At 42.4% G+C, this 16,374-nt stretch overlaps 1 protein-coding gene across 1 annotated transcript in view; it reads left to right on the forward strand.

Moving 5' to 3' along the window:
• Positions 1-16,374, forward strand: part of LOC140195694 (transcriptional enhancer factor TEF-5-like) — a 210,672-nt gene that overhangs the window by 137,763 nt on the left and 56,535 nt on the right. Inside the window, exon 7 of the mRNA XM_072254407.1 lies at positions 14,004-14,138. Coding sequence (XP_072110508.1) covers positions 14,004-14,138 — 135 coding nt within the window. The remainder of the gene's footprint in view (positions 1-14,003; positions 14,139-16,374) is intronic.

A 16,374-nucleotide genomic window follows, 5' to 3' on the forward strand; every position in this document is an offset into this window, starting at 1 on the left:
GAATAGTGTTATTTACAAAATAACTGTGAATAAAAAAAGTGCTACAGCACACAAATATGAAAGTACTGAGACAGTACAATACGGATGCAACACTGCTTAGCGCTGTGATGAGAGGTTCAGCAGTGTCACAGTGTCACGTCCCACTCATCCCAGGAATCAATCAAGTGAGTCCACACTGTGGATCTATGGCCAGTAAGTGCAGGGAGAAACACTGAAGGAGGTCTGATTAAACCTGGTACAATCTCAGCAGGATTTCCTCAATCTGGTACTCTAAGCACCGTTTGGCCAGGGCCAAAGTACTGTCTGCCTCCCTAACAGTTTGATGTTTGTTTTCTGAACCAGCTCACCAAGATTCATCTGAACACCAAAATTTTAACTGACTTCTCACTGTTTTTCTAAATCTCCTGTCTGTTCCTCCAACAGAGTTGCATAAATGCACACATTCCCCACGCTCTTGCCTATTGATTTAACTGTTTATGCCTTTAGAAATGCATTAGATTCCCTCATCAGCTTGAGTGCCCACCTGCCTACGACAGGCTTGGACATGGTACATTCTGTCTTTTCATGTAGGTCACGAATACAAATTGCAGACAACTGAGTTCCCACGAGTGCTCCCTGCTATATCCCCATAGTTAAGATCCTCCAACCTGAAAACTACCCCTTTATTTCCATAGTTTTCTATATTTGATCAATTATCAGTCCGTGTTAGTTCGCCCCTAACCATAGGAGCCTTTACTGTAAGTTATAACATGTGAGATTTTCTTAAAGGGAATATCACTCACTCCTGGAATCAGTCTAGTCAATCTACACAGCACTGACATTTGGAAGTCCACTGGTTTTCTTATCTACACTATTAGTTACATTGTCAAAATGCTTAGATTTACTAAATTTGGTTGTTCCACCACGATTAATTTTACGACTTTCAGTGTGTAGAGTTCCAGCCCTCTTAGTAATGTATTCTAGCCCTGTGCTGGGAACAGATGGCAGGTGATCTGATCTATTATTCCTAATTTTGTCTCTCCTTTATTTCTTAAATAGTGGCACGACACGTGCTACCGTCCAGTCTCGTCCAGTACTACTCCAGAATTTAGGGAATTCTGAAAGGTCATCATTAGTGCCTCTGCTATCTCTGCAGTTGTGAACTTTACAACTCTGGAATATAGGATCTAGGAGACTTGTGTTTTGGTCTCTTAGCTCTTTCAGTACTTTGACCTAAATTCCTTTGAAACTGTGAAATCCTCTCAATTTCTGCTCCATTTATGGTGTCTTCTGCTTGTGAAACCTAATATAATGTGTTTGCTATTTCACAAGGAAGAGATGAGGTAAACAGTAATGATAGGATGTAGAAAAGTTGAAGGAAGATGATTTTAAAGCAGGATAGTACAACACATGCCTCTAATCAGAAACCTCAGGGTAGCTTAAGTATTGTACAGAAGGATTATGTATGTTGGAACAAAAATGGAAATTTTGAGGGAAGTTGAAGGAGGATGTTGAGGAATTTCAGGTATAAAACTTGCATCAGATAGTTCCTGAATAACAAACAAGTTCATAGCTTAGATCCAGCAAGCCACAGTATGGCCGGTTAAAGGCCAATATAGTCTGATTAAAATTTTTGAATAGATTAAGGTTAGATTGTATTATTGGGGGTCATGCTGTAGATACGGTTTACAGTAAGGCCCTTAACAAGGCCCCATGTGGAAGTCTGGTCAAAAAGGTAGGGGTCCATGGGGTCCAGGGCAAGTAGGCAAATTAGATCGAAAATTAGCTCGGCAACAGGAGACGGGGGGTGTTGATAGATTGGATGCCTGTGATCAGTGGTGTTCCACAGGGATTGGTGCTGGCACTGTTGATGTTTGTAATACACATGAATGATGTGGATGTAGCTATAGGGAAGTGTTATCAAGTTCACAGGTGACCCTAAGATTGGCAGAGTTGTTGATAGTGTGGAGTGCAGGCCAGGGCCACAGGGTGATCATTCTGTGTCAGTGAAATAGACTGCAGATGGAGTTGAATCCAGAAAAATCCATTTAGGAGCACTACTGAGGCTAGGACATCATGAACGATGAAGTCATGAGAGTATTGAGAAACGGAGGGATCTTGCTTGCAGGTCCAAAGGTCCTTTGAAGGTGGTGTTACAGGTAGTTAGGATGATTGACGAAGCATATGGAATGTTGGCTTTCCCGAGCTGGGGTATTGAATACAAGAGCAGGGAGGCCATCTCTAACTTTAGAGCACATTGGTCAGATGCCGGTTGGATTACTATGGAAAGTTCTGGTCACCACACTACAGGAAAGATGTGATGGAACAGGACAAGGTGCAGAGAATCCTCACCAGGATGTAACAATTCAATTATAAGGAGACACTGGAGAGGGGTGTCTTGGTCTGTTTTCTCTGGAGCAGAGGAAGTCAAGAGGAAACATGACTGAGGTATATAAAATCATGAGGGGTATATAGGTAGGATAAACTGTGGGCTATGTTGACCCTTATCAGGGGTAAATAAAAGAGGATTAGGCTGAGGATAAGGGGTAAGAGATTTAGTGGGGATCTTCAGGGAATCCTCTCCACACGGAGTGGCAAGTGCATGGATTATACTGCTGGAGCGAGCAGTGGAAGAAGAGTCAATGACAGCATTTAGTAAGTGACAAGTCACCGAGGCATAGAGGGCTGTGGACCTAATGCTGGGAGATGGGGACAATACAGATGGGTGCCCACGGATCAGCATGGGCATAGATGGACAAATTGCTGGTTTCCTTGCTGTGTTTAACTCTTGACTATCGCCCCTGGAAATATGCAAATGCTTTGAAAGGACATTGAAAAATTGTGTGTAACACCTCTGCTAATCTGCCACAGTTCGTTATCTCATGCCCTTCCTTGCTTGGCCCCTTTTTTTTAACGTTAAGGTGACAGTCCAGGTCACCCTGTCATCCGTTCTATTGATCTTCAGTGGAGTGCAGCTTTTCCTCCCGCTGTGACTCACCACCGCCAGTAAATGCTGGCATGTACAACTATTCACTTTCTTCTTGGCCCTTGCATCCACCCTGAAACTTTCGCTAGTTAATAGAGTTAATTATATATTTTTCCACTGAGGAATCGTTTTCACTTTGATTAATAGGAATTCCTACCCAGCTGATGATAACCAGTTGAAGATGAGAGAGGCTCTCATGTGTTCCGTTTATTTAAATCCAAATCAAGACTGACAATTCTGCACTGTCTCTCCATGGCGCTCTGAACAGCTTTTCTTTTCATACCATATGATTAATGAGTGTGAAACTGCTCCTAAATGGACTTTTATCCAGAGATTATGTAAAGAAAAATCATTAGGGTGTTTAGATTGAGAAAAGTCATGTTGGTAGTATGGAAAGTATTCCATATAACCATATAACAATTACAGCACGGAAACAGGCCATCTCAGCCCTTCTAGTCCGTGCCGAACTCTTACTCTCACCTAGTCCCAATGACCTGCACTCAGCCCATAACCCTCCATTCCTTTCCTGTCCATATATCTATCCAATTTAACTTTAAATGACAACATCGAACCTGCCTCCACCACTTCTGCTGGAAGCTCGTTCCACACAGCTACCACTCTCTGAGTAAAGAAGTTCCCTCTCATGTTACCCCTAAACTTTTGCCCTTTAACTCTCAACTCATGTCCTCTTGTTTGAATCTCCCCCACTCTCAATGGAAAAAGCCTATCCATGTCAACTCTATCTATCCCCCTCATAATTTTAAATACCTCTATCAAGTCCCCCCCTCAACCTTCTACGCTCCAAAGAATAAAGACCTAACTTGTTCAACCTTTCTCTGTAACTTAGGAGATGAAACCCAGGCAACATTTCAGTAAATCTCCTCGGTACTCTCTCAATTTTATTGGCATCTTTCCTATAATTCGGTGACCAGAACTGTACACAATACTCCAAATTTGGCCTCACCAACCTTATACAATTTCAACATTACATCCCAACTACTACACTTAATGCTCTGATTTATAAAGGCCAGCATACCAAAAGTTTTTTTCACCACTCTATCCACATGAGATTCCACCTTCAGGGAACTATGCACCATTATTCCTAGATCCCTCTGTTCTACTGCATTCTTCAATGCCCTACCATTTACCATGTATGTCCTATTTTGATTAGTCCTACCATATTACTGTATTCTGTTAAGGTCCATTGGTACATTTTGTGCCCAGGAGTTTAATTTCCCTTATGATGCTCACCCAAATAAATTAATTCATCTCATACTTAATAGGATGGTCTGCGTTGCTATGATTTGCTTTCTTATTTGGGAATAAATTACCAAACAAGCTTTTTTTTTTAGTCTCATTAAATATTTGAGGTTGTTGCAAATCTAAGGTTCAATTGTTCCTTGCTGGGAACTTTCACTTCATCTGGGGCTGGTAAGTCTCCATCAGTGTGGTGGAGTCCTATGCTACTTTCATAGGGTTAAAAGGATCAATTGCCAACCGAAACCAAGCTTCAAGAGGTAAGGGGGGGGGGGCGGGGGGGAGGTGCTGTGCCTCAACCTAGAGGGAAAAGTAGAACCACAGGATCTCCTTCTGTGTGCAAATAATTTTTTGTCCATCAAATCTGTGCTGTCCCCTGGTGGAGCAATCCCATTGTTCCCATTTTTTTTTACTATATTACCATTAGCAAACACTAATCCAGTTCCCATCTGAAGGCACTGATTGATTCTGTCCATGAATTCTGCATCAACATAATTCCAGATTACTTTTACTTGCATCTTTTACGCAAAATATTAAATCTCTGCCTCTTGGTTATTTGGATTGAGTGCTCCTCTCTGTTAACCCAAGCTCAGCCAACCAGAATTTTGCACTCCTCAGAACTGACCTTCTCTTAATCTTCACTGCTCCAAGAGCAACAACCCCAATTGCTGCAACTGAACCTTAGAGAGCTGAAGTCAGGAGGTCTCTCTGTATACACCCCCAGACCCTCACATCCTTCCTAGACTGTGACAACCAGATCTCCCCCAAAAGATAGTTATGTCGAAGCTCCGACCTCATGTGATTATTAAATCTCAGGACTGAAAGAACAATTTTGGGGTTATGTTGACACTTTATTTATGAAGTTTAAAAGTGTCAAACTGTGTTGATGTTTGAGGTGAACTATTTTCAGATTTTCCCTTCATTCTGATTTTTCATAATCAACATTTTGCTTCTGTTAAGTTTACAACATAGATGCAGGAAGTACTGAAAAGAAACTGCTAACTCCGAATTGGCACCAAGAGCACCATATCATCAGCAAGTAGGTTATCCTCTGAAGCATCCTTTCACCCTGCTTAAGTACAGAAAGGGCAGGATGGTTGAGGAACTAGTGCAGAAGCGAGAGCTTTAAATTCCAGAGGCATTGGGATCCCCCTTAAAAGTTGCTACACCTCCCTAAATGTGGCTACACATATTGGTAAGATGATAAAGAAGGCATATGGCATTCTTGCCTTTTAGTTGAGGAACTGAGTTGAAGCATCAAGTTACGTTGCAGCTTTATAAAACTCCAGTTAGGTCACATCTGGAGTATTGTATTCAATTCTGGTGGCTCCACTATAGGAAGGACGTTGAGGCTTTGGGGAGGGTGCAGAAGAGGTTTTCCAGGGTGCTGCCTAGATTGGAGGGCATGTGCTATAATGAGAGGTTAGACAAGCCTGGGTCGTTTTCTCTGGGGTGGCGGGAGCTGCGGGGAGATCTGATAGAAATTTATAAGGTTATGAGAGGCTCACATCGAGTAAGCAGCTAGTATCTTTTTTCCCAGGGATGAAGTGCCTAATACTACAGGGCATGCATTTAAGATGAGGCGGGGTAAGTTCAAAGGAGATGCAAGGGGCAAGATGTTTTACACAGAAGGAGGTGGATGTCTGGAATACACTGCCAGTGGTGGTGGCGGAGACAAATATTACAGAGGTCCACAAGAGGTTCTCAGACAGACACATGAATGTGCAAGCAATGGAAGGATAGGATATTTTATTTAGAGATACAGTGCAGAATAGGCCCTTCCAGTCCTTCAAGCCGTGCCGTCCCACAACCGCCAACAACCTCTGATTCAACCCTAAATTAATCATGAGACAATTTACAATGACCAGTTAACCTGCTAACCAGTGCATCTCTGGACTGTGGAAGGAAACCAGAGCACCCGGAGGAAATACACACATTCCTTGGGGAGGACGTTCAGACTCCTTAGAGATGATGTCGGAATTGAACTCTGAACCCTGGCACCCCGAGCTGTAATAGCGTCAACGCTAAGCTACGCTACCGTTGGCAGAGGTGATTAGTTTAGTTGGGCATTTGATTCCTCATTTAATTGGTTCTCCTGAACACTAGAGGCTGAAAGACCTGCACAAGCGCTGTCCTATTCTATGTTCTGTTGTCAGTTCCTTTACTTCATCTCGCTGGCTGTGACCAGTACCCTTCCTTGTTCCACTGACAGGGCTTAGATGAGCTTGACAGGGAGATGGGAACCTCAGCAAAGCAGCTTTGGAAGGGTGAGGAGCAAAACTGGATGCACTGAGGACGGAATTAGAAAAGAAGCCTGAGAGACGGAGCAGTAGGTTTAGAAGGCAGAGGTGTGACAGTATTATGTGGAGCATATGGAACATAGAGGTGATGAATGTTGTCAAGGATAGATAAGGGTGAGTATGAAATACAGTGTTTGCTGGTCATTAATGGACCACAGGTAAAAGATGGGCCGAAATGGCAGCTCATTAAAAATAGGTTTTCAGAGGAGACTTTTAAAAGAAAAAGTCAAGATGTAGCAACTTTGATTAATAAAATAAAACACTATCGTCCCTGTATGTGATGTCATACAAGAACGATCGAGGAATGTGAGTTGCACTGTAAAGGAGCATCACATTGATTTTGTCAGCCCTCAACAGCAGCAGACTGACGAATAATCAGATAGGCAAAAGGTACAGTACTGTGCAAAACTCTTAGGCACCCTGGATGTATTTATATAAACTCTGTTTTAAATGTTTATTCTTTATCTTCTGCATTACCATGTCAGTAGAAAAGAGCAAATTTTAGATTGCCAAACATTCATTTTCCAAAAAATTAAATGTTACAGAAAAACGTTTGTACTTTGTTAAAGAAAGTAACATATTAAGTAATAGTTATTAGGTAATATTAAGTAATAGACCACTTCACAAATAAAAACATGATTACTCTATAGGTATATAGCCCATTCATGATTAAACAAAGATAACAACCAGGTGCTAATGATCAATGGCATATCGAGTTGAATTAACCAAACTAATTGAAATAGAAATGGGTGTAGAAGGAATCAAATTGGGCGAAGGACAACCAAACTAAAAGGTGAGGGTGTACCGGGTGTGACAGTTTAATCTTCAAATCATCAGTTCTTACACCACAGCAAAAGTGAGCACAGCCACAAGACACAAGGTGGTCATCCTGCTCAGCAATGTCACTCCCAAGCATGAATTTTGTGGCGGACAGGAGTTTCAAGATGTGCTATGCAGGCTTTCTGAAGCTTGAAGAAATGGGCAAGGTTGAGGACCAGAAATGTAGTAGTAACCATGGAAACTGAGTGCAGCAGATGAGCGATACATTAAACTGATGTCTCTTCAAAATCGGAAGTCCAGCACTTCTATCAGCTCTGAACTCACAAGAACCACTGGAACTCAAGTATACCCCTCTACGGTTCGGAGAAGTCTTGTCAGAAATGGTCTTCATAGAAGCGATGCTGCTAAAAAGCCATTCCTCCAAAGTGGAGACAAAGCCAAGGGACTCATCTACACACAAAAACACAAGGACTAGGGTGCTGAACATTGGCAGCAGGTCCTCTGGACTGACAAGTCAAAATTTGAAATTTTTGGCTCAAACAGGAAGCAGTTTGTCTATAGAAGAGCTGGAGAGCACTACATGGAAAAGTGTCTGCAACCAACAATGAAGCTCGGCAGAGGTTCCCTATAGGTTTGTGGCTGCATTTCTACAAAAGAGAATTGGTGATCTGGTCAGAATTAATGGAATTCTCAATGCTGACAAGTACAAGCAGATTCTCATTCATTACACAATACCATCACTGAGGTGTCTAATCTTCATTCTGCAGAAGGACAGTGACCCCAAACACAAGGCCAAGGTCATAAAGAACTACCTGCAGCGAAAAGAAGAACAAGGAGTTCGGCAACAGATGGTATGGCCTCCACAGATCCTGATCTCAACATCATCAAGGCTGTCTGGAATTACCTGGAGAGACAGAAGCAAGTGAGACTGTCAATATCTGCAGAACGGTGTCAAGTTCTCCAAGATGCTTTGAGCAACCTACCAGCCGATTTCCTTATAAAACTGTACGACAGCGTGTCTAAGAGAATTGATGAAGTTTTAAAGGCAAAAGGGTGGTCAGATTGATTTAGTTTTTTGCTCTTTACTGCTCTTTATAGTAACTTTTTTGATATTTAGAAACTTTTCATTATTTTTGAAAATATCTTCACTTTACAGATTTTTTTTTATATGTGCCTAAGACTTTTGCACGCGACTGTAGGTAATTTGTTATCCTAACGATAACTGGAACAGTAATGTTATTAAGGGTATAGAAAGCACAACATGCTTAAGTACATTCAAGTGATCTACTTTAATTAGAATGCAGTAAGCCTACAAAAGAAGGAGCAGGAATAGAACTGCGTATTTAGGAGCGGATGTGCGAGATTATTTTGGAAGCAGCGAGCTTTAGTATGGGAATGAGGAAGGACAAAGACTCAGAGCTAAGTGTAACTGGAGTAAAGACTGTTTCCCTAAGTGGGATATAAAATTTGGCCGAAGTGAGGTAGAAACTTCATCCCTGATGAAGATGGCAGAGTTTGTCTTCAAGACGTCGGTTAAAACTGATAGCTTTACCCAGCTGGAAGCCCGAGAAGCTTCTATTCCCCTGCTTGAGGATATTTTTAGCAAGTCAAAGTACATCATCCTCAAAGTTTGTATGCAGCATACAAGCCTGAGATTCTTCTTCCCACAGAAACAAAGAAACACCATGAAACCCGCTCAAATAAAACGCTGAGCATCCAACTCGCAAAAAAAAAGAACAAATTGGGCAAACAGCAAAAAATGAGTGAAAAACATGCAGAATGTAAAACACCAAACCACAGAGTCCTTGAAAAAGTCTAGGACTGTTCAGTTCAGTTAGGTTCAATTTTTCATTGACTTTAGGCTGTAGAGCCAGTCTGCCCTGCTCAAAAATGCACAAAATAGCAATAAAAAAAGAGTAACCAGAAACACATGTAATGTGGTACGCAGAGTCCAATCCACAAACTGTGTCAATAGTCAGTGTAGGAGGAGCAGGAGAGATGTTGGGAAGAGTTAACAGGTGTGCAGTCCAAAGGAAGGAAAAAGAGAAGCTTCTAAATCTCAATCTCCAGGACCACCATGGAACATATCAAGGTCGATAAGTCAAGAGAGGTGAGCTTTTGACAGGCACTGAGGACTCAACATGACTGAAACCTAGTAATGCAAAGTGAAATTTTAAAAAAAGGATTAAGAAGGCAGAGAGGGATTATAACAAAGCAATAGGAGATAAATTGAAATGAGTGCCCCCAGACTATTAATAAATAGATGGAAGGTAAAAGATGAGCAAAGGAATGGTCATGTGCTAAGGCAGACTGGATGGGAGACAAAGTAGGCAATACTTTGCATCATTCTTTTCCAAAGTGGTGAAGGCTAGAAGCAGGAAGAATGTGAAGGACTGAAAGATTAGAAAAAGTAAAATGGAATTAGGGAGGGAGATCATTGTGTAAGTGAAAGCTCATGGTGTAGGAGGCAACATACTGGTGTGTATGGAAGATTAGTTGTCAACATGTAGGTGTAAATGGGTCTTTCTGCTTGGTAGTGTAACAAGGGGATTGTCAAAGGGTTTGGTGCTGGGGTTTCAACTTTCTACAATTTATTAAATGAAAGGTCTGAAGGTATGACTGCTAAATGTGTTGAAGACACGAGGTCAGGAATGGAAGTAAGTTGTGAGGATAACATAGAGTCTAGAAAAGGATACTGAAATGGTTGAGGGGGAGTAGGGAAGGGTCTGATAAATAGACTATAGTGAAAGAAAAAGCAAAGTTGCCTTTTTCTGGGAAAAATACAAAAATATCAAAGCTCTTAGATGCAGAAGGACTTGGTTATTATTGTGCATGACACATGAAAGGTTAGTCGGCCTGTACAGCAAGCAATTACAAAAGGTAGCAGAATTTTACTGTTTGGGAATTGAATACAAAATGGAAAATAAATGCTTCAGTTTTATAGGACATTGATGGAGTAGTGTGTATCTCTTTTAGTAATGCACTGGAGGTAGTTTGGACAAGGTTTTGCAGACTCCATTACCATACGGGAAAGGGATGGGCGGGTTGGTCTTTACGTGCCCTGGAGTCTAGGGTTGGACTGAGGCTTCTCAACAATGTGAATGTGGAGAGGGTGCATCCTCGTGTGTGAGAACCTACATCCAAAGATCACTCTTCAACGGATGAGGGTTTTATCAACAAGGCACCGTTGGTGCAATTCTTTTTGGCTCAGGCATCATGATTCTTTGCAACTCTGCCTTGTTGTGAGGTTGAAGCAGAGATTTTAAATATTTTTTAAGGCAGAACCTGAAAGTTCCTTGATAAACAAAGATTTTCGGTCAGCTATGTAGAGTCAATACCACAAACGGATCAACAGAGTAGGCTTGCGTGCCATTGGTCTACCTGTGTGTGAGGGAGGGAGAGCAATGACATGTAAGGGGTCTTAGCATCATTAACCAGGCCAGATTAACTGTATCAAAGGCTTTAAAAGCCACAGGGATAGGAACAGTACATTGCCAAACCATAAGTTTCCAATCCTCCTTAGCAACAGGCATGATGCTAGAGGACTTAGAAGGTTGTTGGTGTGATGGAGATAAGTGGTGGAGCAAGTAGCTACAGGTCAGTCAACCTCTCACATGGTGGAGAAAATCTCTGAAGCATTAAGAGACACACTGATCTATCAGAGCAATCAGCAGGGATCTGTCAAGGCAAAATTGTGTGCCATTAACTTGACTGAATTTTTTGGGGAAGTAATAAGGAGGATTGATGAGGTTATTGAAGTGTGTGCAGTCTGCGCAAGCCTCAAGATCCCAATGATGTGTGTTGGTTGAGGTCAGACTTGGTGTATCACAACAAATATAAGCCTTCTGGTTTGGGTCAATTTGTGGCAGGTCAACTCTTTAAAAGTTGTGGCTCAGTACTATGGGATGTGATGGGGCTGTGATAGTGCAGTGGGCGCTTTGTCAGTGTGTGGCTTCATTCTAAATCCAGACCAACAGGACCCAGTTCTGCAGTTCAGATCTGGTCACATATCAAAATAAATTGCAAGTCTTTTGGATTGGATTTTAATTTTACATGGGGACAGGCCTCTGTTCTAGCTTGGTACTGGCAAGGCATTTGACAAAGTCCTACCTGGCAGATCGATTAAGAAAGTCAAAGCTTACAGAATCCAATGGAAAATGATGTGTTGTATTCAAAATTGGCTCAGTGAGAAAAAGCAAATAATAATAGTTGATGGCAGTTCAAATAACTGGAGGGCTAGCGGCTGTGGTATTGTGCAGGACTTAATAGTTGGTATATCTTACATGTTAACTGTAAGGACCACAATGAAGAGACATGTTGAGGGTACTCAAATTGTTAGAGTAGGTGATGGTGACAATGCACTTGGATGCCACCAAAGAAGCAGTCTTGAGATGTGTGTGGTAATTCGTTTGGAGAGGGCAACCAAACCAAGGGAGCGCACAGCAAAGGTTAGGATACTCAGAAGTGTAGAGAACTGGAGGGGCATTGGAATCTCCAACTGTAGGTTGTCGATCGGTATGTGAAGTGGTTAAGAAGCTATTGGACTACTTGCCAAAACATTGAATGTGAGAGTGGGGAAACAATGGCTAGCCCACAGTCACCAGAAGGAGGAAACACTTTAGAATACATAGGTTTATGAAGATGTTACCTGGGCAGAAAATTTATCATTTGGAGGAGAGATTGACAAGGTTAGGTTTATTTTCCTTGAGCGGGGGAGTAATAAGGGGTTAAAAGCTGCTGCCCGAGGGGTGCTGGAGGTAGAGGTACTTGAATGAGCACGGAAAGAGCCATCACCTGCATGGCACTGGAGAGTCACTGCCTGTGCAACCAAATTTGCATGTTTACTACAGGATGAAGTCTCTCTGATAGGGTGAAAAGAGGAATTGTTGAACATAACCATGTCAACTGGAGAGAAAATCTGTATAAAATTACTGGTTATTTAGACTTGTTCTTCAGCAGAGCTCCTTTAGAAGCTGGTATTTATAAGTATTCTTGCACATTTCCTTCCTGGCTTTGTTGAATTCCTTCACTCTGATAGTTTATGACTCTGTTGGCGAAGTCACCTCACTCCCCTTTTCACATTGATTTTCAAATGAGCTCAGAAATCAGCACTCCCAGTCCATATTTGTCAACACTGAGGGAAATTGCCCCCCCAGACAATTGAATTATACACATTTCCCTCCATCCTAGAGAGGTCAATGTGCCAGTGAACACACATCTTCTAAACTATAACAACTCTGAGTGGGATGAGACGATGGGCAGCAGTGTGCACTTGGGGCTGTTAGGAACTGGGATTAGCATCCTTCATATTAATTTCATAGAAGACAGTTATGACTGATGGATCAGGGTGTGGAAGAGTTGTCTCTCAGTGAAACCAGGCTGGAACTTGGGATCCTCAAATTCATCCCAGTGATGCTCCTTCAAGGGGCTTCGAAGCACGGGCTACACTCCTAGCTGTACTTGTTCTTTTTTACCCCTGCCCCCTCCCGGCAACCTTCTGCCATGCAGTGAAGGCCACTGGGTCTGTGAGACTAAAGGGTACAAGGTTTAATCATTGGCCAAGGTCTCTTTATCACAAGAGAGCTGACTAAATTTACTGAAACGCCTCGTTCCAACGTGTCTGTAACAATTAATTTTACCATTCCATCCTGCAAGCTATAATTGAACCGGTTCTTATTTTAAATGCAGACCAAAAAAATCTATGGTAAATTATCACGTGTGATGCCATCCTACAGTGGTATTGGAGCTCGGTTGCGTCATCTGGATGAATTATTTATTTTTCAATAGACAACAGTATCCATGTCGTGTCCCATTAGAAGACGGTTCTGTCAGTCCCATAAAATTGAAGACAACCCAAAAGGGTGTCACTAACATGTGCCTCATTGCTGCTGGGCTTAACGTGGGATTGAGGGCTTGTGCTCATAGGTAAAGCAGGTTAGCCCCTCCTAGTGGTGGAATTCTGTAGTGATGAGATGGGTGGGAGGAAACCCATCCCACCCATTCACCGTTGATCCTGCTGGCTGTAGCATTCAGTTTAGAAGGCTGAAATGCAGAACTGAGTGGCCACAAGTGACCACTGCTTTTAGTAGCTGTGAAAAAGCCATTAAAGGTTTGCCCTGTCTTTGCAGTACAAGGAACTGACCTCAAATCACATGAGAAGAATAAACTTGTCCTTCCCATTTAGACAGTAATTAGTTTTCAGGGAGTTTCAATCACACCATTAACAAATCTCAAAGCTTGACCATTTTCTATTGCATTCTGGCAATACCTTTCTTCACCTACCATTATTCCTGGAAAACATGAACACAAGCCCTGCCAGTGCCCTGGCGGTTTTGACCAGTTCTGAGAAAATGTTGGATGGTTCCAGAGAAATGATTTCCCTGTACCCGTTACTCCACAATGTGGATCTGTCCCCTGACTTGACTGTGTGGCAACATTCTAGGTCTTTGCTCATTGTGATATCCCAATAATTGATTAAAAATGAGCCTTACTTTCAGGAAAATACATCAGTGACCTGATTCCTCAAATAAAATGTATTATGTTGAAACAAGATGATTGAGCAGATTTTCCAAAAAGAACTTCAGGCAAAATGGCCCAATCTTTCCCATTGTCATTGTTCTTGCATTGAGTTTACTGTCCATAATATTTTTCCGTGCTCTCTCTGCAGGATGTTGCTAATCCACATTCCTTTATTTTTAAAGGATCAAGCTTCAAAAGATAAGGCTCTGCAGAACATGGCTGCCATGTCTTCAGCGCAAATCGTGTCAGCGACTGCAATGCAGAACAAACTGGGGATAACTCCAATCCCTCAAGCTCCTTATCCAGGGACAGCCAGGGTAAGAGACCTTCACCTGCTTCCAGCTTCCTGTTTTTGTGTGTTGAGTCGGGCATCCGAGGGATGGTTCCAATCCTTAGCTGGCTGCCAAAATCACCAGTAGCATCCTCAGATCTTTACTCAGAAAGTTTCAAATTCAAACCTCCCCCTAGGTACTTGAGCACAAGCTCTTAGCTATTAATCCATTTCCGTGCTGAGCATTAGGTGGATGCAAAAGACTTGGCAATACTACTTGGAGTCCTTGGTATTTTCATGAGCATTTACCCTTCACCCAACACATCAAAGCAGATTATCTGTTCTAATCATAACGGTGAATCAGTATGTACACCTGTCAGCTGTGTTTCCTTTGTTACAACATTAATTACTCTTCAAAAAGTAATTCACCTGGCATAAAACACTTTGGTTATGAAAGGTACTGTGGAAAACTCGTCCTGTCCATGGCCGAGCACTTGTCAAATATTGCATTCAGAATGAGATAAAGATAAGGTCTAAGTGGGTGTTATCGCCTTTAAACTTCCTCATGTCCAACATAGGTGGGGACACTTGTCATCACCCTTCCTGAGTCAAATGACTGAAGAATTATGACTAAGTGAATCATTTCTTAAATACACATTGGCTCCAGTGTGTGCACAGCTGGGACAACAAACTCTGTATAGTAATGAATGTGCCTGCCAGCTGTGTAAAGTGGCAGAACTCAGGAGCATGGCTATAACCCGTTTTAAAGAACATAAGATACAATATATGAACAGAATTGGGCCATTCAGCCCATTGAGCCTGCTCTACCATATGTCTGATCTTCCCAGCTCCGTTCTCCTGTTCCCTCCCCGTAACCATTAACCTCCCTTACCAGTAAGTACGATGACCTGGCCTCCACAGCCCTCAGTAGCAAAGAATTCTACAGATTCACGGCGCTCTGGCAGAAGAAATTCCTTCTTATCTCAGTTTTAAAGGGAGGTTCCTTTATTCTGAGGCTGTGCCCTTGGATCCTCAACTCTCCTGCTAATGGGGACAATTCTACTCAGGTCTTTCAATGATGATAAATTGAATACAGGGCCAGAGACATCAAATGTTCATGTTTTAGCTGTGGATCACTCTTGTGAACCACTTCTGGAGCCTCTTCAGGGCCAGCACATCAAACCTTCGATACGAGGCCCAAAATTGTTTACAAAAAAGAGTATCTGTTCGTACTGTAAATGTGTCATATGGCTAACCGATGGTCCAGCTGAGCAAAGCCAAGAATGATAGGGCCATCCAATTTCAGAAGCATTGCAGCTTAGTTTGGTGGTCTTTGCTGTACCTAAACCAATAACAGAGAACAGGAGGAAGGTTCCTAATGTTCCCCTTCCCAGGCACAGTCTGATGGCTGTTAGTGTTGACCATTGCAGGAATCGGGACCCTTTGGGTAAGGGTTGCTAACTGTAACTGGAAATGTTGCAGGAGTTTTCATCAGAATCATAATCGGGTTTAATATCACCGGCGTATGTGGCGAATTTATTGTTGGGCAGCAGAAGTACGTTGCAGTGCACAATAACAACTGTAAATTACAGTAAATGTATGCATATATTTAAAAAGTTAAATTAAATAAATAGTGCAAAAAGGAAAAAAAAAGTGATGAGGTAGTGTTCATGGGTTCAATGTCCATTCAGAAATCTGATGGCAGAGGGGAAGAAGCTGTTCCTGAATCATCGACTGTGTGCTTTCTGGCTCCTGTACCACTTTCCTGATGGTAGCATTGAGAAGAGGACACGTCCTGGGAGATGGGGTCCTTACTGATGGATGCTGCCTTTTTGAGGCATCGCTCCCTAAAGGTGTCCAGGATGCTGGGGAGGCTGGTGCCCACGATGGAGCTGAGTTCACAACTTTCTGCAGCTTATTTCGATCCTGTGTAGTGACTCTTCTCCCCCCCACCCCAATGCCAGACAGTGATGGAGCCAGTTAGGTGCTCTCCACGAGTGTATTTGGTGACGTACCAAATCTCCTCAATCTCTTAATAAAATATAGCCGCTGTTGTGCCTTTGATATGCTAGACCCGGGATAGATCCTCAGAGATGTTGACACCCAGGAAATTGCTCACCTTTTCCACTTCTGACCCCTCAGTGAGGACTGGTGTGCTTTCCCTCATCTTACCCTTTCCAAGGTCCACCATCAGCTCTTTGGTCTCACTGGTGTTGAGTGCAAGGTTGTCGCTGCGACACCACTCAACTAGCTGATCTATCTTGCTCCTGTACGCCTCCTTG

The sequence above is a fragment of the Mobula birostris genome, chromosome 3, assembly GCF_030028105.1.
Source record: "Mobula birostris isolate sMobBir1 chromosome 3, sMobBir1.hap1, whole genome shotgun sequence".
Classification (NCBI taxonomy): domain Eukaryota; kingdom Metazoa; phylum Chordata; class Chondrichthyes; order Myliobatiformes; family Myliobatidae; genus Mobula; species Mobula birostris.